Source organism: Phacochoerus africanus, chromosome 16 (genome assembly GCF_016906955.1).
Source record: "Phacochoerus africanus isolate WHEZ1 chromosome 16, ROS_Pafr_v1, whole genome shotgun sequence".
In the NCBI taxonomy this organism is placed as follows: domain Eukaryota; kingdom Metazoa; phylum Chordata; class Mammalia; order Artiodactyla; family Suidae; genus Phacochoerus; species Phacochoerus africanus.
In genome coordinates, this window is record NC_062559.1 from 8180335 (window position 1) to 8206815 (window position 26481).

The 26481-nt window shown below is 43.3% G+C and overlaps 1 protein-coding gene and 1 long non-coding RNA gene across 5 annotated transcripts in view; one reads left to right on the plus strand and one right to left on the minus strand.

Moving 5' to 3' along the window:
- LOC125117260 (uncharacterized) overlaps positions 1–26481 on the plus strand; it is a 33056-nt gene that overhangs the window by 2069 nt on the left and 4506 nt on the right. Inside the window, exons 2-3 of one of the 4 annotated variants that reach the window (XR_007132558.1) lie at positions 4206–4520; positions 23194–23353. This is a non-coding gene — a long non-coding RNA (uncharacterized LOC125117260). Of the gene's footprint in view, positions 1–4205; positions 4521–7924; positions 8071–23193; positions 23354–26481 lie in introns of all 4 variants that reach the window. The other 3 variants (XR_007132560.1, XR_007132559.1, XR_007132557.1) reach the window with 3 other exon arrangements.
- Positions 1129–26322, minus strand: WEE2 (WEE2 oocyte meiosis inhibiting kinase). The gene is made up of 11 exons (XM_047763017.1): positions 25855–26322; positions 19894–20087; positions 17805–17856; positions 15223–15395; positions 13391–13512; positions 8657–8803; positions 7901–8008; positions 7704–7789; positions 6527–6697; positions 4370–4512; positions 1129–2114 (listed from the first exon to the last, which is right to left on the minus strand). Exons 1-11 carry the CDS (start codon positions 26197–26199, stop codon positions 1958–1960), a joined length of 1698 nt encoding a protein of 565 aa, XP_047618973.1. The 5' UTR covers positions 26200–26322; the 3' UTR covers positions 1129–1957.

Consider the following 26481-nt stretch of genomic DNA (forward strand, 5'->3'; position numbering starts at 1 on the left):
TAGCCTGGGAATCTCCATACACTGCAGTTGTAGCCCTAAAAAGAAAAAAAATTTTTTTTAACTCAAGATTATCTGTTGGCACTTTAATATCAGTGTTCATGTTTAAGGTATGTCTATAGAAATGCAACATATTTATCTCGTGAAATATTTGTATTCAATGGCTCTTAAGATTGTCAGCTTAATGATGTTGGTACTTAATAGTTTGATATTTAATAGTTAGATCCTGAGTTATCATGTGATCTCAGTGCAGAAATAGAACTTCATGACTGAGGATGGAGCTTTTTGCTGAGGCAAGGGGTAAACTTCCAACTGAAATGGAAGGGATTAAATCCCGAGCCTGGTGAAGACCCAGTCCCTGTCACACTCAGTGTCTGTGCAGCTGCCTGGCCTTTTGGTGACTCCCTGCTGTGGAGAGCCCAGCAAAGGGAAAGGGAGAGAAACCACTGGCACCAGGTCCATTCAGGTGCTGGGGGAGGCTTTGTGGAACACAGACGAGAAGGGGTCATGGACCCTAAGAAGTAGCTGTCAGCGCCTGAGAAGACAAGTATTCTGGTCTGTGCGTTGCATACTCTTAATAATATACCAGCAAGGGACACAGCAGGTGTTCATGGAACAAAGAGATAAATTAACTCAGTTTGAAAACCTGAATCAAGACTAGTTTTTTTTTAAATTCCCATGGGCAATGTAGAGCACTGTAGCCCCACTTATTGCAGGGAAGAAATTGCCGCTCCTAAACAAAAAAATGGTATGATAGCTTATTCAATTTTAAAAGCTCAATTTGCTTTTTAAAATTAAGAGGAAAGAATATAAGGCAGCAAAAAAGCTTACAAGCCCTTCAGAGGTTCACATCATTCGTATGACACAACTAGAAGTTCTCAAAAGCCTTTATGACCAACATTTTATATCATAGCCTGGCCATTATTAGCTTTTAGGGCCATGGAGCTGGGCCTTAAAGCCAAGACCTATTAGTACCAGCCTACTGAATTCTCTCTCCTATCTACTCATGAAATGGTTTCCAACATCAATTTCTCATCCTTTGTTAGGTGCATATTTACAAATAAGAAGGCTTTGTTTCTATTTGGCTTTGGACAAGATAAAAACCTTTATTTACAGACATTCTGTTCCTTTCAAAATATGTACGGAGTAAAGGATTTGGATAAAATACGGTAAAAATCATGGGAAGAAAAGCCAATTTCTGATAAAATCAAGGTGAAATTGGTGACGCCCAGAAAATAAAAAATCCTTATAGTTACAAGAGGCTCGGGGCAAACAGACTGAGGGAGAGCAAACCCCATCACATTGCCCTCAAACTCTACCCAGTGTTTTTGTTCCTTAATGGTTCAGAAATGTCAAGTTATGTCGTCGTATTTCTACCCACCTCACATAATGAAGACATTTACTTGATAAATACTGTATCAGAGAAAGGGGTGATCTCCATTCAGAGAGTACAGCGAGAAAACTACTTGCTCCAAGTGGCTGAGAAATCTTTAAGGAATAAAATCATATAACCCAGGAAACACTCAAAATCCAGGCACATCTTCTGGCAAGCTGTCGCCTCAACTCAAAACAAAATTGAATTGAATTGAGTCCCTGGGATCCTTGGTACATAGGCCGGCAACCTCCTCCTAGTCCACGAGCTACACTGGGGGCTGCTTCCATGCCCGGGCCTTCCCCTTGTGCATCAGCAGATATGAGAAGTGAACAAACTGTTGATGGGTCATGTTAGGAATGTAACGAGAGAGAAGAGAAGTGGTTGCCAATTATAGTACCTGTGACCATTGCTGCTAGGAATCATCCTCAGTAGCTGTCAGATGTTGGCTGTAAGTGCTAACTTAGGAATGGCTTTTGAAATCTTTGGGCACTCAAGTTGGTTAGTCTCTCCCTTTACAAGAGAAAGGTTTACAAGGTCAGTATCTAGGTTGGGATGAAAGGCGAGTTGGGGTGGCAGAAGGAGTTCCTATGGGGAAGACTGCCCCCAGGTGAAGCTTGAAGACTTGGCACTCTTCCCTCCCACCAGGCGTCTGGTGCTTCTTGATCCTGTGTGGGTCCCAGTGACCCCAGGGCTACTCTGGCCCTCCTTGGAGGACTGGGCCCGCTGGACTTCTTTCAGCTCCCTGGCAATGAAAGAAGAAAAACAAAGGTCACTTAGTCCTACACTAGAGATAATGTTTGTGATCAAAACTCACATCGATTTGGAGTTTCCCCTTGTGGCTCCATGGAAATGAACCCGACTAGTATCTATGAAGATGTAGGTTTGATCCCTGGCCTCGCTCAGTGGGTTAAGAACCCAGCATTGCTGTGAGCTATGGTGTAGGTCACAGATGTGGCTGGGAACCGGTGTGGCTGTGGCTTCGGTGTAGGCCAGCAGCTGTGGCTCCAGTTCGACCTGTGGCCCAGGAACTTACATATGCCACAAGTACGACCCTAAAAAGCAAGAAAAATAAAATAAAAACCAACCAATTTTTCTTTTTATTTCAGTATTTCTAGAAACAAGCCTGAGCTATACACAGAATAGAAAATTAGCTCCCATTATCTTTTAAAAAATGGCTGGCACACATGTGCCACAGCACAGGGTAGGTTTAGTTTCCTGAATCCTACTGATTTGGGGCATAAATGGTCTTTAAAATTAAAGAAAAATAAGGGAACAACACTACAGGTTATATATGAAAGCCACAAGGGTCCACAAAACATAGCCCAAATCTGGCTTGCCACCTGTTCTCATAAATAAAGTCCTATTGGTTCTGAGCCATTCTCATTAATTTATCTATCATCTGTGGCTGCTTTCGCATCACTGCGGGAGAGCTGAGTCATATGGCCCACAAAGGGCAAAATACTGTTTTGTTCTTTACAGAAAAGCTTGCCAGCCCTGGTCTAGACAGTTTCAGGAAGGCGTCTGTCCCACCACTACTGGTGGTGGCTCATGACAAGCACCCTGTACTGAGTGGCTGGCTTCACAGAGTGTACGCACCACATCTTAGGGAATACTTACAGTCTTAGGACAACATATAAATAAGTATTTGTATTTTATTTGTTAGCAAAACTAGGGCAGAAAAATAGTAAGTTACTCTTTACAAAGGATTACTTCATTCATTTGGGGGTCTTTACAAACCAATCATGCTAAGATGGATTGCACATCCAAAAGAAGATGGACTTCTAAGCTTGTTTTAGACAAAGACCATTTTTTTTTTCTTTTCTTCTTTTTGTTTTGCTTCTTAGGACCATACCCGAGGCATATAAAAGTTCCCAGGCTAGGGGTCAAATCAGTGCTACAGCTGCTGGTCAACACCACAGCCGAGAACCGAGTAACACAGGATCCAAGCCACATCTGCAGCATACACCACAGCTCATGGCAATGCCGGATCGTTAACCCACTGAGCAGGGCCAGGGATCGAACGTGCATCCTCATGGATACTAGTCAGATTCGTTACCACTAAGCCACAACAGGAACTTCTAGACAAGGAATATTTTTCATCTCCTTTTATATTAACAACAGTGCATGGTGTAGTAATAATTACTTGAAAATGCCTTCAGAACCCTGCTTAAACATTACTACCTGACTTTTAGACTAACAAGCCCTTGGAGTTCCCGTCGTAGCGCAGTGGTTAACAAATCTGACTAGGAACCATGAGGTTGCGGGTTCGATTCCTGGCTTCAGTCAGTGGGTTAAGGATCCGGCGTTGCCATGAGCTGTGGTGTAGGTTGCAGACGCAGCTCAGATCCCAAGTTGCTGTGGCTCTGGTACGGGCCGGTGGCTACAGCTTCAATTAGACCCTGAGCCTGGGAACTCCATTTGCTGCAGGAGCAGCCTTAGAGAAGACAAAAAAAAAGAAAGAAAGAAAGAAAGAAAGAAATAGAATAGAATAACAAACCCACCCTATCTAATTAATTTCCATTTGTTAAATGAAAAAAGAGATTAATAAATACACACATCAATACAAGCTTACATGAATAAATAGGACTGCTTCCTTCGACTTGGAAAAATTCCTCTTTCTCTAAACATGCACTCAGACAGGAAATCTGCCTGCCCTGAGATTTAATGGATTTCTCTTGGGTCTCGTCCCACCTTGACTGTGGTTATCTTACTATTAGTGATCATCCACCAGGTACTTGAGTAGCTGTTGTCACTCAGAATCCTGCTAGTTGTCTTTACCAGTTGCATTTCCTTGTATTCACTGGCATTAACTGGAATTTTCTCTCCCATGCAGTCTAGGCACAGAGCCCCCAACCCCTTGTTACAGAAGGCCCCGTGCTGCTAGCCTCTTTGTGAGAATGCTGGATTCCACTTCACTGCTTAGAGAAGATACTCCAGACTAGTCATGCCATTGTGAGAAGTACACTAGTAGATTACTTTCTAAACTCCGAAAGCTACCTTTCCAGTGTGGCTGTCTTGAACTTTTCCAAGTTCAGTTGCTGCTGAAGCTCTTCTGTTCTCCCCAGGGAGGGACAAAGAACTCGACTTCTGGTCAGAGCTGCCGCAGAAGGTCTCGCCACTGGATCAGGGTCGATCATGTCCTGATGAGGTAGGACCAGAAGGAAGGAAACAGAAGCTTCACTGCTGGGAAAAGCTCCCTACCCAGGCCAACTCCAACCCAGCTGCCTGTGGTGGAGTTTGTGAAACTCTGCTTCTCCTTTGTGCAAGGGAAGACATAAATGAAAACTTAGCTCCACCTGGGAGGGGAAATCATTCCTCTCTGGTAGCATCTATCACCTCCATTCCTTTGGCTTGTCATTAAGTATCATAATTTAGATCTGGCTGAATGATGAACTTGTCAATGCCTTCATTTTAAACAGTAAGAAACTGAGGTCCCGAGTTAAAAAGTGGCTTGCCAGGTTGACAGGACCAAGACGAAAACCCTGGGCATCCAACTCCTTGTTCAGCTCTTTCCACCCTCAACATGCTCATTTTTCACTTAAAATCAGTTAAGGGTATCCCACCAAGACGGCATTCCTATGGCACGTATCTTCAGGTAGAGGAGGTCTATAACCTAAAATGACTGGAATATGGTAAAAGTACCAAGTTAGACACAGCCATTAGCAGTGTCAAATAAGCCAACACTGGCCCTGCCACTTGGGACCAACGTCCAGAGCCAGCCCCACCACTTAGGATGTAGCCTTGAGCAAGTCATTCACCTTTGCTGAAACTGTTTCCATTTCCTGATACGTATACGTGGGATAGGGATAGTCTCCTTCTGGACTGTTGTAGGAGTTAAATGGATTAACTTCCATGTATTCCCTAGTACAGGGCCAGCCCTGAGGTACCCAGTAAGTAGCAACTGCATCCAAGAGCAATTTACACATAGAAACAGGTGATTAGACTGAGACTCAGAGCCCACGGTGAGCAAGGGAAAGCCGAAGGGAGGAAGAAGGACACGTTGGGAACTGCACTTGACCTTCTCAGGTAGACTGTTGACCTCAAAGTTACCTCCATATGAGAGTAGATATTTCTAAGGCTATTTTAGGGATTCTAACCAATTCTGTTCCTTGAGCCATGAAGTTTTTGTTTTCCTAGTAAAAGTCTAAGCTTCTCCACAGTGTATGTAACTTTTTTACGTCTTTGTTTCAACAAAGTATCTTCCTTTCCTTGTCTTAGTAGGTACAAGTAAGGTATAGATTCCTAAATTAACACTATGCCCTTTTTTGTTGTTGTTGTTGTTTTGCCTTTTTAGGGCTGTACCCAGGCAACAGGTCGAATCGAAACCATAGCTGCCAGCCTATGCCACAGCCACAGCCACATCAGATCCAAGCCATGTCTGCAACCTACGCCACAGCTCACGGCACTGAGTGAGGCCAGGGATCGAACTTGCAGCCTTGTGGTTACTAGTCAGATTCATTTCCACTGAGCCACGATGGGAACTCTAACACTATGCCTTTCTTCCAGTAGCTCAAATGACTGGTAGTATTGTCAAGTTATCCATCAATGACATAGCTTACATTTCCTCTATACACTCAAAATTCAATTTTTTGAGTAATATCTCAGTTACCATTGACAATAGTTAAAGCCCTGAACTAACATTATAAAGAGCAGGTTTGACTTTGGAATTAGTCACCTATCAAAAATTAAATACGGGAGTTCCTGTCATGGTGCAGTGGTTAACGAATCTGACCCAGAACCATGAGGTTGAGGGTTCGATCCCTGCCCTTGCTCAGTAGGTTAACGATCCGGCATTGCCGTGAGCTGTGGTGTAGGTTGCAGACACGGCTCAGATCCTGCATTGCTGTGACTCTGGTGTAGGCCGGCAGCTACAGCTCCGATTAGACCCCTAGCCTGGGAACCTCCATATGCTGCAGGAGCAGCCCAAGAAATGGCAAAGAAACCAAAAAAAAAAAAAAAAAATGTAATACAAGTCAAGGAACTGCTCCAAGCACTGGTTTCCTCAGCTGACCACCTCACAGGGTTGTTAGGAAGGGCAAATAAAAAAAAAAAAAGATGTAACAGCATTTTAAAACTGTAATGTTACATTAAAAAAAAAACAAAAAACAAAAAACCAGACATTTCCTCTTCTCTTCATTTCATAAGAGATACCACCTTGAGTAGACTGTGAAATTCTTTGGAGAGGTCCTGAGGAATGTTCGGAAGTTGCCCCTCACGGATGTGATGCCAGGAGGTGCCATTGGTGGGTAACGCCTCTGCTCCCGCAGCCACGGCGATGGTCAGTCCCAAGGCAAATATGTCCGCTTTGGGAAGGTGCTGGTAATTCTTCAAAACAGAAGACAGGAAAGCCCTTTAGTGAAGTGAGTCTAGACTAAAATGTAGCTGGTAATTGAGTACATACGAGCTTAGACACAACAAGCAAGGTCATGTCTGCTGTGGTTGGGGTCTCTTTCTAGAGAAGGCAGAGCGTAAATCTCAGATTTACACTGTCATGCCCCGGGGAGACTGAGGAAGAATCTTACTACTCTCTCAGGCTCAACGAGGCTTGAAGCATAGATTGGCTGATCAGAGACAGAAAAGTCTCCTTTTTTTTTCCTGATCCTCATCCTGTGGAAAGTTAAATCCTTCCTAGATCAGACTCCACAGACGTCTCAGGAGGTGGGAATAACTAAAGGGCATTTCAGTGACCAGAGCTGGTAGCTCCATCAAAAGGATGGTAAACATGATAAAGATGGGTTGGACCAATAAAGGATTCCTTTCTACCAGGAAATCCTTAAGTGTAGGAATTCTAAGAGATGCTAGAAACAGTAAAGTGCCTTTACCAAAAAAGGCCAAAAACCCAAAATAAAACCAAAAACCCAGTACATGGAGTTCCCATCATGGCTCAGTGGTTAACAAATCTGGCCAGGGTTCGATCCCTGGCCTCACTCAGTGCGTTAAGGATCCAGCATTGCCATGAGCTGTGGTGTAGGTTGCAGATGCGGCTCGGATCTGGCCTTGCTGTGGCTGTGGTGTAGGCCGGTGGCTACAGCTCTGATTAGACCCCTAGCCTGGGAACCTCCACATGCTGTGGGTGTGGCCCTAGAAAAGACAGACAAAAAAACCCAAAACCCAGTACAAATACTGATTAATCCATGATTAAGCCAGCTTTCCCTGTGCTTTTTTGGAGAACTTTTTCTCCTATCTTTGGTCTCGAGTCTGGATAGAAAAGGGATAGTGTAAATTTAAATTATAAATATATACTTTTCATTTCTTGCATTGTCAACCTTCATTTGAGAGTCAGGAGATTTGATGGATTATAAAATCGCCTCCACTTGGCTGAGCTATATACCTCTTGCAGAATCTCCTTTGCCAGGAAGCGACTGTCTCCCTCTTCCACTTGGGGTTCGCTGATTGATGTCACATGACCCAAGTCCCCTAAAGAAAGAAACCAAGTTCTTTAAAAGCATGTCTTTCTTAAAACTGGAATAAATGGAGTTATCGGCATACATTTTATGAGATAATAGTCTGGTTACAGGGCAGACTAACCAATTTTATACGTCACATTGGCAGAGAGGAACCAGTCGGCTTCATTTTCAGCCTCTTCCGGGACAACAGGAGAGTCACTCTGTATCTTATGACAGATGAAGATGTTACCTGGGAAGAGAATGGTTGCAAGTAATGATTCCTAAATTTTTTTGCTGCAGAGATTCTTTTCTGTAAGTGACAGGTCTGTCCCCCTCTTTTTCTGTGTGCATGTGACAAAACTACCAAGGTTTCTTTTCTCGCATGGAATCTCACACGACTTCTGGACCCCTGAGTGATTAGCACCTACTTACATGAAACTGAGACCACAAAACATGCCCCATCACCTGAAGAGGCAGGTGGCCTCCCAACAAAGAAATAATCAAAAACACAAAAGAGTCACAACAGTTTCTCGTGTTTCACATAAATAAGCACCTCAACCATTCATTTCTGCTCACTTTGATTATGGCTGAGCGAGAAAGACCATAGTTGTAAACCATATGCTGTCACTTGTCTATGCAGTAAATTAAGTACTTAATTTTCATACTTGGGCTTCACTCTCTGGGAACCTTTTCTCTCCCTGTCCCTTAGGCCCTGGGTCTAAATGGTTAAAGCTGTTGAACTGAAATTTGGGCAGTGGAGGGGAGAAGGGGAATTGATGAAAGGGATTCTTCCAGCAAAGAGCACCTTTGACACTTGATAGACACACAGGCATAGATTCTGACAGCAATGGGAAAAGAACGAAATACAGCCGGAGGAGCCGAGGAGAGCTGTACTGACTAGGTTTGATGTCCATATGCACCATGCCATAGTTGTGGATGTACTTAAGCCCCAGGGAAGTCTGTAGAAGGATGTCCTTGAGTTTCGGCTCTTGGAAATGATTGCCAGCCTTTGCATTTTCAGATATAGCAGCCTGCAAGCTCCCACCTAGGAAAGAACAACAGAGCGGAGCCCCACAGAATGAGAGGAAAGATATGAATCTTATAAATGAAAGCATAGTAAACAGTCAGCAATTCCTCATAAATAAAACTGGGCCCAACAAGTCTCAATTCGTTCAATGTCAGTGTGTCAGTGTGAAACATAATATCTGCCCTCTGTGTGTGCCACAGACATACTGGAAAGAAGAAGTAAGGGCCTTTAAAGAGGAAGAGAAAATGCCATATCCTAGGTAGTCAGCACTGGCCCTATTGCCTTGACTATGCCCCCAACTAAAGTTTTACCTAGTCATTAACCAGAGGGCCAATCAGCCCTAGTCGTAGAGCTACTGTGATGTTGATGAGTCATTCCATGGTAGTGTCAAGCTAGTAATTACAGGCCAGTAGCAATTTTAATGTCATCGATTCCAAGTTTAATTCCATTAAAATATTTATCATGAAATAACATGATTATTGACCCAAGGAAAATACAAAACCTCAGTAAACACCTAAACCCTATTTGAGCCACAGTATTTGTACATTGACTATTTACCATTGTTGGCAATAAAATAATAATAGTAACAGTAAGGCCTGAGTGCGTCTGACTACCTGATCTTAAATGCCCCATCCTCAGGTGTTAGAATGCTTCTGCGCCCTTTGTTTCATTAATTAGCGTTTGTTGGCAGCCTCTTGAGTCACGTGAGGAGTCTGGGGTCTCCCTGTCAGTTGTAAAGCCCATAGCTCCACCCTCAGGTATGTATCAGAACAGTAGGATCTGAGACGGTAACTGTACTTTTAAGGAAATGTATACCTAAAAGTGTGCGGTGTAGGGAGTTCCTGTGGTGGCACAGCAGAAACGAACCCCACTAGTGTCCGTGAGGACGCAGGTTGGATCGCTGGCCTCGCTCAGTGGGTTGGACATTCGGCATTACCATGAGCTGTGGTGTAGGTGGCAGATGAGTCTTGGATGTGGCGTGTTGTGGCTGTGGCTGTGGGGTAGGCCAGCAGCTGTGACTCAGATTTGACCCCTAGGCGGAGTACTTCCATATGCCGCAAGTGCGGCCCTAAAAGGAAAAACAGTATGCAATGTAAAACTTAATTTACGGGTTGAGCTGCCCTTTTAAATTCAGTTCATAAAGGAGAATTCAGCCCCTTTCAGAAACACAGAAAGGGCTAAAGTAAAGGGTTGTTGTGGCAGTTGTTGGCTTTTTTTTTTCTCCTGGGAATCTTCTTAGGGAAGAATTACGTATGTAGATGACATTAGCTAGAAAGGAAGCGTAAGTAAAGACTGCATTGCACTTATGAAAAATGAAGTCCTGGTTGTTACAGAGTCAGGCTACTACTGGAAAACCTTCCCATTTCTGAGGCTGACCCAGAGGTGACTTGTTGGGGACCGTGGCTAGGGTGGCAGAGGAGCAGGCACCATAGCTCTGCCCTTCAAGTATGTATCAGGACAGTCATATTTGCTCAGAGGGGGAACCAGGTGACTTCAAGTCTCTAACAGTTACAAGCTAAGGTGTCTAAACATCCTAATTTATAATCGAAGTTAAAACTGCAAGTGTACATGTCCCAGCCTCACTGCTCTGAGAGGCTGGGGGTAGAGGGTGAGGCAGGTGTGGGGAAACAGCTCGAGGATGAAGAGATGAGGGAGAGGGTGCAGGCAGACGCAAGGAGCCCTGGCTCCTCTGCTCCCTTACTTTGGGCCTGTTATCCTCTACTTGGGGCCACTGGGCAGAGTGTCCCCATGGATTATTCATTAACTACAAACAAGGTAGAAGAGCATGGTTTATTTTCCATGAGCCGTTCACAGAGAATCCCCCTAATCTGTCCCGTCTGATCCAAACTCTCTGCCCAGTCTTGAAGACCCACTACAGCCTTCCCACACTTCACCCTGCTGATCGGCTCTGCTCCCGTAGGGGTCACCCAAGTCCAGTTAGTCTCCTTGCCATCCGCTAGACCAGACCCAGACCCAGCACCATGCTTGTAGCCTGCATGCTATTCCCCTTACTGGAGGTCTTCCCTCGACCTCCCTAAACTCTGTGAATCCTTCTGCAAGGTCTCCTTCAGGTCTTGCCTCCTTTATGAGATTTTTTTCTCAGGCCATGCTAATAACAAGTATTACCAGGTTCTTACCATGCATTGGGACTTGACTTCCTGCTAGCAATTGACATAGGTTATTGCTAATAACCTTATTGCTGATTCCCAAAACTACTCCCTTAATATTACTGTCTTTTTACTCAGTGAGAATAAGTGACATCCCAGTGATCCTATAACTAGTAGGTGGCAGAGCTGAGTTTTGAACCCACGTCTGCCTGCCTAACACCCAGGCTCATCCCACCATGCTGGGCTGCCTCTTGCTCACAACTCAAAGCTCTGAACACCTTTTATCCATGGTTGTGCCATCCGGCTTTGCAACAGCTGGTCTCTTGTGTGTTCACTGTAAGAGAGCAAATGGAATAAAGCTCCTTGAAGATAATGACCGACCTACCTTATCTCGCTCTGTGCTATTTCTCACCCTAGAGCTTAACACAGCCCATACAAGGTATTCCAACACTGAAAAGAGTTCGATGATTTGTAATAGAACAGTCACTTCATCTTATCCTTTTTGAAAATTTGAAACTTTCCCATGGCCCCAATTAAAATTTACATTGCCTGCAGGTTTAAAGTTAGTTGTTTTTGTTTTTTGGCTTGATTGATTCTTAATTTGATACTACCTTTGTTAGTAGCTAAATGTCATGATAATAAAAATCAATCTTTGTAGAGAGGGAAGAAAAAAGAATGGGGAATCTGAATTTATGATGAGAGAAAATTAAGAAGAGGGTAAGATTAAAAAGTCTCAACCTCTCGGAGTTCCCGTCGTGGCGCAGTGGTTAACGAATCCGACTAGGAACCATGAGGTTGCGGGTTCGGTCCCCGCCCTTGCTCAGTGGGTTAACGATCCGGCGTTGCCGTGAGCTGTGGTGTAGGTTGCAGACGCGGCTCGGATCCCGCGTTGCTGTGGCTCTGGCGTAGGCCGGTGGCTACGGCTCTGATTCAACCCAAGCCTGGGAACCTCCATATGCCACGGGAGCGGCCCAAGAAATAGCAACAACAACAACAACAACAACAAAAAAGTCTCAACCTCTCAATCACAAGTATAAGGAAAGGGTCCATTTTTTTAATCCCAAAGAAACTTTTAGAAAAAGAGATTTGGGGTGAGCTTATTAAAGGAAAAACTTCATCAAGTTCACAGGTAAGGCTATGAGAAAAGCAGGCTACAAAGAAACAATAAAGGACATGCCAAATCATTATATTCTAGGGTATGTGTACCATTGTCTGTGTTTCTAGCCTTTTGTAATGTTATTTACATACCTACTTGTTTAAGGAATAAAGTACACAGTGATGGAACTTTCTCACTGATCACTGTCCTCAAAAGCCAGGCTGGACATTCCTACTCAGGGCTACCCGGTGATTTCTAAACTTACCTGAAGACCAACTCAGCATTAAAGAAACTCAGGGCGGGGTATGTATGTCAGGTGGGATGCCATTAGCCAATATGACTGTGACTAAAACATGGACTGTAAAATACGGACACATCCTAAAATGATGGAAAGCCTCCATTCAATTTTGTAGCACTTCCCTACCACCGAACCTTTTGACGAAAAACATTTCCAACAACAATACAGAACGACTGTTAAGTCGCCCTCTAGATTAGAAATATTAGTCATGGATTAGAAATACGTTAATCCAAGGGACCACTCATGATTTAAATAGCCCAGAACAAAAGTTACACTGGTTACCATATATGTACAGTCCTGAAGGACCCAGGTTCATGTATCTGAGGTCACTACGTTTCCATTTCAGCACCCACCCTGTGCCCTTACTCTGATGGGAACACTAGAAGCTCAAAAGTAAGAAAAAGAAGCATGAACAATCCCTAAACTCAGGCATCCACTGGAAAGTTAATCAAAAGTTGGCTGCGTAAGCTTACCACCCCTCCCCCAAAATGGTAGGGACTGTGACTGACTTACGCCTTTCAGAATACCTAGTAAATGGTACACGGATGATGTACTGCTCAAACCACTAGGATGAAAGTTTCCTCAGTATTATCAAGCGTGAAGGATTGGATAGCTTCCATGTACCAGCTGCATCTCAGCTTTTTTTATTTATTTATTTATTTTTGCTTTTTAGGGCCACACTGGTGGCATATGGAGGTTCCAGGCTAGGGGATCTAATCAGAGCTACAGCTGTGGCCTATGCCACAGCCACAGCCATGCCAGATCCAAGCCACGTCTGTGAGCCACACACCACAGCTCACAGAAACACTGGATCCTCAACCCACTGATCAAGGCCAGGGATCGAACCCACAACCTCATGGTTCCTAGTCAGATTCGTTTCCACTGGACCATGATGAGACCTCCATGCACCTCAGCTTTGAAAGAAATAGAGAATAGAATACACCTGAAACTCCTTTTCAGCTCAACTCATTTTCCCCAGCTCTCTGCCTCCAAGCAAAACAGTAGCACAGACTTAGGTGTGGCTCTGCTCTACCTGCCATTAAGTACAAGGAGGAGGCAAGGATTTTTTTCCAGACTTAGAAGATACTAGCCCACATACTCACCATTGCAGTATTCATTCTGAATGATCATGTGGTCATCTTCCGCCCACGAAGAGTAGTAGCGGACCACATGGGGGTGGTGCCCAAGCACCGAGTGAGCATAAACTTCATGCATAGCCAGGTTCCTAAGAGACAGAAAAGCGTCGAGAAAAGGAAATCAAGGTGATATAGGTGTGTCTTCACAAGACAAGATACGAGGCATTATTAATAATGGAAGAACATTGGAGTGCTTGGTTTGCTTACTGTTTTATCTCATTTAATCTTTTTTAAAAGATTTTTGTTTTTTCTATTATAGTTGGTTTACAGTGTTCTGTCAATTTGTGCTGTACAAAGTGACCCAGTCTCTCTCTCTCACACACACACACACGTTTCTCACACTATCCTCCATCATGTTCCATCACAAGTGACTAGACATAGTTCCCTGTGCTATATAGCAGAATCTCATTGCCTATCCACTCCAAATGCAGTAGTTTGTATCTACTAACCCCAAACTCCGAGTCCTTCCCACTTCCTCCCCCTTGGCAACCACAAATCTGTCTCCAAGTCCATGAGTTTCTTTTCTATAGAAAGGTTCATTGTGCCATTGATTAGATTCCAGATATAAGTGATATCATATGGTATTTAGACATAGAAACAACCCAAATATCCATCAACAGATGAATGGATTAAGATGTGGTATAAATACACAATGGAATACTACTCAGCCATAAAAAGGAACAAAATAATGCTATTTGCAGCAAGATGGGTGGAACTGGAGACTCTCATACTAACTGAAGTCAGAAAGAGAAAGACAAATACCATATGATATTTCATTTAACCTTTATAACTCCTCGGTATGATATGGTGGCAAGGATGAAAGCCTTAGAAAATTAAGTGACTGGTCCAAAGTCAAGCTGGTGATAGAAGATTTAAGACCAGAACCTTGGTTGTCCTGGACCAAAGTTCACAGTGTCCTCACTGAACATGGCATATGTAGGGAAGTCTTAAGTGGTTACTACCTCAGCAGCAGACCAGCTTTGGTTCTTATATTCACTGTATCACAATCTAAAAACCTTGATGGTTTTAATGAGAAGTGGACTTGATTGTGGATATTGTGAAGGGCCCTCTACCTTCCTTATGAAGGCTAGATAGTAGAGTCAATATTTAACTCAGCCAGTGTGATACAGTCACAGGCATAGACAAAAGAGATGCATTATGGAATAAGAAATCCAATGCAAAAAAACAAAATGTAGTGCTTGATCAATTTCAATATCAAAATGAAGAATTCCAAAGTCACATTTCAGATTCAGTATTTTAGTGTTATATACCCAGATTCTTACAGAAGTGTTGGCTGAAAGTGTTTGTTTTCCTTGCAAAAAGAGCTTTTGAACATTTAGTTCTGAGAATGAGATTTTAAATTACTGTTAATCTTTCCTTGCTTGATGTCTTTGAAACTAGATTATTAAAGTCATTATTACTACAAAGTAGAGATAAACAATGAGTTAACAGTAACTCCCTAATTGGCCATACTTCTGATGAACTAAACAAGCACCAGAAGATCATTTCATAAATCTATTCATTAAAAAAAATGCAACAAGACCAATAGTGAAAGTCATAAGAACTACAAAAACAGAAACATGACGTAATTCCAAATGCTCATGGTACATTTCAGGAAATAATTGATCTCTGATCTGGAAAATTCTATAAGGTTATGAATGTGAGACAACATACAATGGAGGCTGTAATTAAAAAAAAAAAAGTACCAAGTAGTATGTTTTTAATGACATCAGCACTATTACTCAAAATACTTTGACAAATTCGAGTTTATACTTCTAGTATATTTTAAAGGTACTCACTCATCTGACAATCCTGACACAGGTTTTGTGGAGCGTTTTATCGCATAAACACATCCATCCAGCCTCTTAATGCACTTGTAGACTGTCCCAAATTCCCCAACCCCGATTTTTTCTACCTCCAAGAATTCTTTTTCATAGCGACAAGCCATGTTGGTTTCTCGTAGAACACATCTCTGAAATATTTTAGTAAAAAGTTAGAATAATTCTTTATAATATATGGTGAACAACAAACTTAAGGCATATCATAGTCCTACATTTCTGTAAGTTTTCAAAAAGGCTTTTGAGGCAAGTCCATCGGATTCTGTCTGTGCCGATATTCATGGTACCCAACTGCTGGGAACCTTCTCCGTGCCCTTTGTAACCTTCCATGAACTCTGTAGACATTTCCCTTTTCTATTTCATTACATCTTTTTCTATATTATCCCCCCTGTCTGGGTGTACTCTGCTTCCCTCTGTGTTCCTGGAGGGGACACCTCACTCACAGCCGGAGAGCTGTTGTTCTCAGCCAAGGGAGTAGGTGGGCTCTTGGAGAAGAATGTTAGAAAACAAACAGAACACCTCTCTTTGACTTGTGTCTACTTGTCTCACATTCTGGCTGCTAATAGTTTCATCTCAGATTAAATAAACATACGGTGTTCAGTTTGCTTCCCAAAAAACCTTAGTCTGGAGAATAAAATTGTCACATTGAGGATTTCAGAATGTGTGCTCAGGTAAAGCAACCACTCCCCCTACTGGCCAACCAGAAACATCGCTCATTGCTCTGCTGATAAATAACCAGCAAATCATTCCACTCCTAAGTCCGTTTTCTCATTTGCAGGATAAGCATCACACCAACTATGCCTCAGGGTCCTTTCAAATATTACATGAGAATCATATACATTACATATATATGTAATATATAATAATATATATGTGGGCAATGATATAATAATACGTATATTAAGTTCTCAGTAAATAGTACTTATGATAACAAAAATCTCCATGGATTTATCTGGCTCTTAATCCAAGCTGATTTGTCTCCATGAGATCATCGTTTCCCCATTAGTAAGAATTTTTTCCACCTAACTTTTGTGTTTTAAAAAACCTCTACTCGTACTAGCTTTTCATTTTCCACATCCAATTCCAGTCAGCCTCATCAACAAGATCTATAACTTTCCTTGCAATGGAGTTCCCATTCTGGCTCAGCGGAAACAAACTCAACTGATATCCATGAGGACGCAGGTTCAGTCCTTGGACTTGCTCAGTGGGTTAAGGATCCAGCGTTGCTGTGAGCTGTGGTGTAGGTCGCAGACGTGGCTCAGATCTGGTGTTGCTGTGGCTGTGGTACAGGCCAGCAGCTATTGCTCTGATTTGAACCCCTAGCCTGGGAACGTCCATATGCCGCACTTATGGCCCTAAAAAAAAAAAAAATTATATATATAAATAAAATTTATATAAAAATTTATGTATATAATTTATATAATATATAAAAATTATATATAAATGTATCTATATGTATATGCATTTATATAAATAAAAATATATATTTATATATAAGTAAAATTTATATATAAAGTTTATATATAAATTTATAATTATATAAAATAATTATATAAATTATAAATATATAAATTAAAACATACATTTATATATAAATAAGTTTATATATATAAATAAAAGTTTATGTATATATATAAATTTTCCTTGCCCTTAGCCAGTCTCAAGCTCTGTTTCCTCCATGTCTGGATTTTCTAGAGCTACCAGCCCTCTCTCCATCTCCTCTAAGAATAAGATTACCTTTGCAAAATGATGCTATAGAATCAGACAAACCTCATCATTCCCCATTGAGGAATCTATACTTCTGATCAGAGGCCTAAAGGCTCTGGTAGTTCTCTTACCATCTCACCCGTTATCTTACCATCCACATCACCCCACCTCCCACGTGTACCCTGAACATTAGAAAACATGCCTATATTCAAATATCTTAATGCCAATGTAATAGTCCACTGACCTCACATTATAATCTCCTTGTCATTCTTCTATTACTGGACATTTAGTCATTTAATACTCCCTCTCTTTTTTTTTGCAATTATAGTTAGTGCTGCAACAAACATCTCTGGTGGTAATATTTGCGACATTTTCTTAGATTATCAAATGAAGGATACTAGATCAAAGATTGTGAACATTCTAAAACATAATAAATACACGTTGAAGAGCTAAAATTTTACATATAAACCCCCGGCTTTGTGCCACTTTTCTCTGTTTCCTTTTCATTTTGGGACCTTAAATATCTTGATTTTCCCTTCTCATCTGTACTGTTGGGAGTACAGAATTCTCCCGAGATGAAGGGCAGAAGCGGTAGCCTTTAATGTAAGAATATTCCAGTGTAATGATTCAGCAATATAAGTATTAGACACTGTCTGGTCAAGTAACAACCAGCTAAGAATAGAGACCCTGATGAGGGTCCAGATAAACTCAGCTGCAGACGTATTTATTACGAGTGTGTAGAAGGTTGGGGAGGAGGGAAGGGAGGAAGGAGGGAGAGAAGGAGGCATGAGGATGAAACAGCCATGTTATGACAGCTGGACTAGAGCTGTGCTCACCTTGGCAGGCAGCCCTTTTTCTACTTTGCCTTCTTCCGGACCAGCTTCCTCCCTTGAAAAGAAAAAGTGGTATCAATGAATGAGTAGCACTTACTGAGCCTGGTATGATGCTAGGTTGGGGGACTTGTAAGTAAGACGATTACCTCCCTTTTCAATCTGTATTTATAGGGACAGGGCTAAACAGAAGTTTTCAATACAAGATCCTAGGACAGGACAAAACAAAACAAGATATCACAGGATACCATAGACAGCCCCCAATTAATTATTTCCTGCATAAAAGCCTTTCCCAGAAAAAAGAAGCTATGTAAGTAAAGATGCCAAAAATGAGTAGGAACCAGCTAAGGCAAAGAATGTGGGTTTTCGGCACAGAGAACAAGATATGCATGCTGAGATGTGGAGGCAGTGAGTACCCATGGAACATACATGAAGCTATTAGGACTCTTCACCAGCATCTTTACAACACTCCCCACCAATCCCTGCCTCCCCCAGAATCTGGCCTGTCTGAAGTTCAAAGGCCAACTGCAAGTATAGCAGAGCATGCTCCATCCTTGGCTAAGAGGTTTTCAGGGACTTTTCATTAAGCCCAAGGCTCTGACAGCCATCCTCTTTGGCAGAAACAGATGCATTTTTGATCTTTAAGCAAGATTTTAGTCTCTAGATCAGGCACCTAGATTTTCTTCTGGAGAAGTATAGGCAGAAATGCAAGTGGAGGGGAATTCCTGTTGTACGTCAGCAGTAATGAACCTGACTAGTATCCAGGAGGATGGGGGTTCAATCCCTGGACTCCCTCAGTGGGTTAAGGATCCTGTGTGAGCAGTGGTGGGGGTTGCAGACTCGATTTGGATCCCTCATTGCTGTGGCTGTGGCATAGACCAGGCTGGCAGCTACAGCCCCGATTGGACCCCTAGCCTGGGAACTTCATATGCCGCAGGTATGGCCCTAAAAAAATAAAAATTAAAAAAAAATGCAAGTGGAGGATGTCATACTTGCACAAATATATTGATGAGGGACACTGTGACTTCAATTTAATACTACATTCTCATACGTTACAAAATAACCACACACAAAGGAAGAAAAAGATACCCTCTCAGAATCATTAAGTGATTTTACTAAAGTGTCATCACTTTCAGGGCCAGGAATTCAAATCAGCAGTCTCTTCCTGCTAGCCTCAGCGGGAGGTGAGGCCCCTCATTCGAATGGTTTCCAAAGAATCCTAAAGAGCTAAAATCAGTGGAATACTCAGCATCAACAGTAAAGCAGTGTCCTTGTGCTGCAGTTGTTCACTTAAGATCTGGGAAATAGTGTTGAGAAAACCTATTCTGCCCACAAGGCTAACACGTAGTCATCGATTCCAAAAGAACACAACACTTTAAGTGCTCTGCAAGCTTTTAGATTGTTAGCTGTGCATTTATTTTGCCAAGTACCTATGAGCCTAAATGACCACCTTGTTTCAAGTTTCTTCCATACTATTAAAAAAAAAAAAAAAAGAAAGAAAAAGGCAGTGTTAAAGCTACAGTAAAGAAAAATCTCTGAGTAATCTACAAACTCCTTGTTTAGGTGATTTCTGCCATCCAGTGACCTTTGTGGAATAGCTCCATTGGCGTTGTTTATTAGCACCTCCAAAGGCAACACTGTTTGTCTTCAGCCAACCTTCCATCACCTGCAGAGAAGTTCAAATCCTTGCTCTGTAGCTCTTAGCACCATACAACTAGCCTCAAAACAGCAGCACACGCCCTGAAATGTGAACCCTACCTTTCCCTGCTGCTAGCCTCATGGAAACGGGAGCGAGCAGTTACCTTGAATTCACTTCCATAGCCTATTTCACTTCCTCGTGGAAGTCCCATGTATTGCTTACTCTGCCCTGTTCTTTTGTAGGACAGGCATTTTACTGTACACTTTAGAATGAACAGATGTGGGCATCTCTGTGACCAAGCAGGTTAAAGGCAACGCTCATGTTTCGGAAGGAGGGACTGTGTAAACAGCATGTCAGTTCATGCACAGAGCCCTCTTTCCTAATCTTCCACGCTCTCTTCTGCACTCGACCGTAGTAAGATCACTTCTCAAAAGTCATGGGCAGCAGGGCACTTACAGATCGCCTCGAGTTTTCCTCTTGCCATTGGATTTAAGGAACTGTCTTCTGTAGGACTCTGGGGTGAAGGGATTAATATTGACCAGAGCCAGAGAGGTCGTCTCATCAGTGAGGGGACCAGGCGTGAGTCTCAAGTGCTTAGATCCTCGGGAAGGGAGCTTCCCTGTTGAAATCACTGACTGGCTCAAATGGCCCTGAATGAGGAGAACAAAAGGTAGGTCAGGATAAGGTTAGTTTGTATTTTTTTTTAAAGCCTCTGTATTAGTTAGCTAGTTAATACTTGAGCCAAAGAATGTTATTGCTGAAAGGGGCCTTAGAGGTTTTATGATTCTGTTCAAATGAGTTGCACCGTAACTGGTCCGCTTATGAAAAAACTACAGTCCCAGTCTACCTCCAGATGGTTTGTTTGTTTTGGTTTGTTTTTTGTCTTTTTTTCTTTTTAGGGCCACACCCGAGGCATATGGAGGTTCCCAGGCTAAGGGTTTAATCAGAGCTGTTGCCACCAGCCTATGCCACAGCCACAGCAGATCCAACCTGTGTCTGCGACCTACACCACAGCTCACGGCAACGCTGGATCCTCAACACACTGAGCAAGGCCAGGGATCGAACCCACAACCTTATGGTTCCTAGTCAGATTCATTTCCACTGCGCCATGATGGGAACTCCTACCTCTACATGTTTTGATGTTCAGGTATCAACCCAGGAATCTGTACTTTTGTTAAGCTCCACCCCCTTCCCCTGGGCCATTCTGATAGCCAGCTATGAAACCACCCACTATGAAACCACCAATCCTTTTAAAGACAACGCTTAAGGTTAGACAACGGAAAATGACTCTAGAAGTCCTAGTCCTTATGTTCTCAGACTTTAATTTCCCCTCAATTATTCATCCAGCACTTGGTGCTGACCAAGTAGCAGATGCCGGATTTGATGCTGAAGGATGCCAAAGTGAATTCCAGCTTTAAAGAATATGTAGTCACTATTTCTTCCATGCTTCAAAATACACACTTTGTAAAGGAAGATTTCATAAACTGTCTAAACATGGAAGAAGTTTCCAATTCCATTGACAATGTAGCCCCAGTTGAGACGAGCTCCATGAAGTGGGGTAAAGAGAATGAAAAGAAATACCTTAAGCCCTTAAGTGGAAAGGCTTTGCAGTGGCTAAAACTAGCGTACCAGTAGGAAAATGTGCAGGACTTACCACTCCAAGTGGGGTATAGTAAGAGAACATAGGCCTAAGGCCGAAGCAGCACTAAATCACACAACTCAGGGGAGAAATCAGAGAATTCTGATGAGACAGCAGAATGCCATTATGACCTAAGGGGCAGGGGCCAGCAAAATAGCTGCGTTAGGGATCTAGTGTACAATAGTGGACCTGGGGTCATGAAATAACCTCATAATAGGGTCACTGTACTGGGAGGTTCTTTCTAAAAGAACTCTGTTTTGTTAGTGTCTGCCCATGACTTTTTTTTTTTCTTCTTTTTGGCCACACCCAAGGCATGTGGAAGTTCCCCGGCTGGGGATCAAACCCACACCACAGCAGCAACCCAAGCCACAGCAGTAACAATCCTGGATCCTTAACCTGCTGTGCCACCAAGGGACTCCCTCTGCCCATGACTTTTAAGTGTGGAAGCAGAAGCTGGATCACTGCAGGATTTACTACATAAAAATGTAGTTAAAGAATGTGAGGCTACAAAGAATAAATACTGAACTTATTCTAAATACTCACTGCATGATTGAGAGAAGCAGAAATGAAGGAAGCTATACAATTCCCATAGCAACCTAACACTTTTTTTAAATGAAGAAAATTATGTCATTGGCACAGGCAAGAGTTTTGCATATGTCTTATTGTTCGTAGGGCGAACAACCCTGGGGCTATCATCAGACAAAGCCATCAACTGACAAACTCAGTTTTCCCGTTAGTTGATTATAAGGGTTGAGAATTGGTTCAGAGGAAATAAAACTGTACTATATAATATTTCACAGTTGTCAATATGATTCAGGAAATGAATTTAGAATCCTAGAAAATCATTTTTTTTGTCTTTTTTTTTTTAGGGCCATACCCACAGCATATGGAGGTTCCCAGGCTAGGGGTCGAATTGGAGCATCACAGAATCCGAGCTGCGTCCGCAGCCTACACCACAGCTCACAGAAACACTGGATCCTTAACCCAGTGATCGAGGCCAGGGATCGAACCTGCATCCTCATAGATGCTAGTCAGATTTGTTTCCACTGAGCCACGATGCAAACTCCGAGTAAATCATTTTCTGAAACAGTTTCTTGTGATGCTGATTATCACATGGAAAGTAAAATACACCTGTCACATATCAAAGTGGATCATCCACACCTAGACCACTGCAGATAGCTTCAGCTGCTGCAGTTCAAGGACAATACAAGGGGCCTAGAAAATTTTTGGATAAAAGGAAGGACAAGTATTCATAGGGCAGACAGTGTCAGAGTTCCTAGTCTGGAAATAAGAATAAGATTCTGGAAATAAGTGATAAGATTTTAAAATATAGGGAAAGATTAATTACATTAATATGGACTTTATTTGCTGGAATGATAGAATTATGAGTAATCCTTTTGAAATCTAAAAGAACATCATTTGCAACTAGATTTATGAAAGGGAGTTCTGCCTGGAAGTAAAGGCTATTGAAAATTTCTGGAAAGATGACCAGGTTGAGCATTTAAGTGTGTTCCAGAGAGTATAGCTAATTCTGTAAGTAATAGCTCTATTACAGATGATTAAAATTAAGAACAGAAACTTGGGAAAATAGCTCCCTGACTTCCAAACATGGTGAAAGGAGGAAGCAGCAACCTCCCACTAAGACACAGCATCATAGGGTCTGGGAAAGGTTTTACAGACCCAGTTGGTACTAATGCTTGAGTCCCTGCTGCAGCGTTCCTACCAAGTGCTCATCAGTGTATTCAGCATTGATTGGTTCAATGCATTCAGCCGCAAGGACCTTCCTACCTGCGAAGGAAGTTCTTCCATCTCTAGATCATTCTTCTAGGATGTCCTTATGGTGACCTGAAGTCATTTCGCATGATTTCTCATCCCGTCCCATGGGCAAGGCTGAGCTAAGCCAGTCCTCCTTTCCTCTGCATCCCGGGTGTTAGCATAACACCACAAATTCTCATGCCCCTGGCCCCTCTCCTCTGATCCTGATCCAAACTATGTCCTTCATCAAGTGTGTTTCTTCCTAGTTGCGTTTCCAGTTCCCCGCCCAAGCTCTGCCCTCAGATCTTGAAACTTCAAGGATTCCTAACCTGGACCATTTCCCTCCTTACTCTGGCACGCAGGCTACCTGAACTTGAGACACATCAACTTCACCCACTTCTCAAGCACTGATGATATCCAAATGCCGCTCTCCAGCATCGCTGAACCATGTATCCAAGGATTTATACCACATCTCTTTCTACAAACCTGTGCCTCCCGCAGTGGCAGCTACCTGGATCCAAGGTACTATTTCTTCAAACAATCAGGAAGCCCCACCCTAGATCCCTCCTTTTCCTTCAACCCTTCCATCCAGTCAGTTACAGTTCCTGAACCTCTCTCACCTTATCACTGTCCACCACTGTTCTAGTTCAGGCCCCTCTCTTTTGTCAACAGATCTATTGTGAATACTGCCCTGCCCCCATGGTCTCTCCCATTCCATTCTACCCTTCATGTAAAGGTCCTGATTTTTGAAAAATGCCCCTGATCAAAACCATTTAATGGGGGACTTCCCATTGTGGCTCAGTGGAAACAAATCTGACTAGGATCCATGATGATGTGGGTTCGATCCCTGGCCTCGCTCAGTGGGTAAAGGATCTAGTGTTTCCACGAACCGTGGTGTAGGTTGCAGACGTGGCTCGGATCCTGTGTTACTGTGGCTATGGTGTAGGCCGGTAGCTGGCTGTAGCTCTGATTGGACCCCTAGCCCGGAACTTCCACATGCCAAGGGTGCAGCCCTAAAAAAAAAAAAAGAAAAAGGAAAAGGAAAAACCATTGAATGGCTCTCTCAACACCTACAGGATACAGTCTTGCCCCTGCCCACCTTCTCTAGCCCCAGGACCTGCTCTCTCAACACAGACCCCCTGCTGCTCTGAATAACACAGTTTTCCAGGTGTTGTGTGACCCTTCCCCTCCATACCCTGAGAGATGCTTTTCCCTTGGCTCTGAGTTCTTGTGCCCTTCTTTTCCCAGCAAACTCCCACTTATCCTGTAAAACTACTCTCCAGCGTTACTTTCTTTGCAGAGGTTTCCTGGATAGCTTGACACTTAATTCCCCATTACTTCTCATCATGCTCTACCGCTGTTCTTGCATACCTGGCCTGACCTTTATTTACTGTTGCTGTTTGTCTTTACTTATTGTGTTGGCACTTTGGGAGGCAGTAAATGGTTTGCCAGCAGAAGGTCTGCTAGCATATCACAGTGTTCCGTTTCCAATGAGTGGATGAAATATATATGCTGTGTCATATTTCGTTGCCTGTATGCCCTCACCCAGAACCACATTCTCAGCCCACTCTGCCCCTCATTTCCATATATTAAAACCCAACCAGCTTTCATTGCCTTTCATATGCCTCCTTTACCTTCATTTCTTTCCTGATCAACCCACTGAGAAGTAGTCTGACCAGAGACCTCTGACCACCTTTGAAGCACCTGTATCACCTAGTATCTGAGACACATCGCCCCTCCCAGAGACTGCCTTATGCTCCCAGCCCACAGTGGGTCCTCAGAAAAATAAAGGGATGATTGGTTATTGGGACCCTTGAAACACCCACAGATGGGCATGTGAGTTGGGCATTAAGGTAGCGTGTCTATAATTCAGATAAGAAGCTTAGTATTTCCTGGTAGGCGCTGTACCGGTACGCAGCAGGTACAAAAGAGACCTGCTGACAGTGGCTGCGCTGCCATCAGAAGCACAGCTGTTATGATGATGTTTTAAATACCTCAAGCTGAGCCAGCAGGAAGCCAAGCTAATTCCAGGCCTAAAGGCTCATGCACCATGGCGCCAGTCTCTCAGGTATCCCTGCCCCCACTGTGCTGTAATAACGTAATTTAATAGGAGACCAGTCGAAGCAAGAATGGGGGAAGATGCTTACTTGGGAGCTTTGCCCATTTGCCATCCTCAGCTCATAAAGCAGCCTCAGCAAATTACCTCTTTGCTCACCTAGAAGAGCCGGCACCTCACTAGACCGAAAAGGGGGAGGACTTCCTTCTGGAGGGAGCAGCAGCAAAGAGAGTTAGGTTCAGACAGTGAATGTGAACATTCTTATATTAGGAAATATTAGTAAATAATCAAAGAAATAGAGCCAGTTGAGGGCATGGAAAGAACAATAGACTAAGTACCGAACATCGTGCTTGCTGTCCTCTCTCTGCCACTGGCTAAGCTACAAGCCAGCTTCTCTCCTAAAACCTTGGTTTTCTCAGAGAAAGAGGACACAGGTCAGGCTGTAGGGCTCAGTATTTTTTTTTTCCAGGTCCAATGGTCTTTAATTAGGAACTTTTTCCCCACCCAAGATTTATCTGTGGCCTCCACAATGGCTTTTTTTTTTGTTTTTTGGCTTTTAGAGCCACACCAGCCACATATGGAAGTCCCCAGGCTAGGGGTCGAATCAGAGCTGCGAGCTGCCAGCCTATACCGCAGCCACAGCAACACAGGATCCACAACCCACTGAGTGAGTCGAGGGATCGAATGCGCATCCTGATGGATCCTGGTGGGGCTCGTTACCACTCAGCCACAACAGGAATTTCCCACCAATGGTTTTGAAACGAGAGCCAGCAAGACTCTTGCTTCTGTTTTCTGGTAACTTTACGCTCCTCATTTTCCCCAGTAACTGTGTAGCTGGAGATACCCACAGCCTGGGAAGCACATCTACCACCCTCTCAAAAACGACTACCTCCTCATCTCCATCAGCTGAACTGAAGGATCAGGGGGCTCAGCATCCTGGCTCCCTCTTGCCCCACCAGGCACTTACTCTGGGAGTGAAGGGGCTCTCACAGCGTGGTGGCGGCTTGCTCTTGTCTGGCGGGGCCGGTGTTTCAGGCCGGGTGTGGGGGCGTGACACTGGAGTCCTCAAACCCTGATCCGGACTCGCTCTGTCTTTTACCTGAGGGGTGCTGAGCTCACAGACGTGATTGAGGGGAGTCCTGGGAGGTGTGAACTTGGCCTCGGAGTCCTGATGTCCACACCTCTCTGGCGTGTGGTACTGCACCTTTTTGCTCTCCTGTGCCTCCTTCTGCCCTTCGTCCTCCTGCTCTTCTTCAGAATAGGAAAAGTTTAATTTCTGCTTCAGTTCTTTGTTGTCACCATTGTCACCCATCTCAGCCAAAGAGCTTTACAACAGAGGCAAGAAGGCCCAGCAGAAGGGGACCCTACAGAGCTGCAGAAATAAGGAAGAGCAAAGGACGTAAGCTGACAAGTTCCCCAGTTTTAGCCTGGCTTTCCTTCTGCCAACTAACGTGGAGACACACCTCTGGTTTTCCTCACTTAAGTACCACCTGCCTGTAAGATCTCAGCTTATCCTTATTTCCATTCTGATTAAAGAAAGCTCCAAACTCCTTGAGCAATTATATCCAATTTATGTCTAGAATTCTTCTGGATA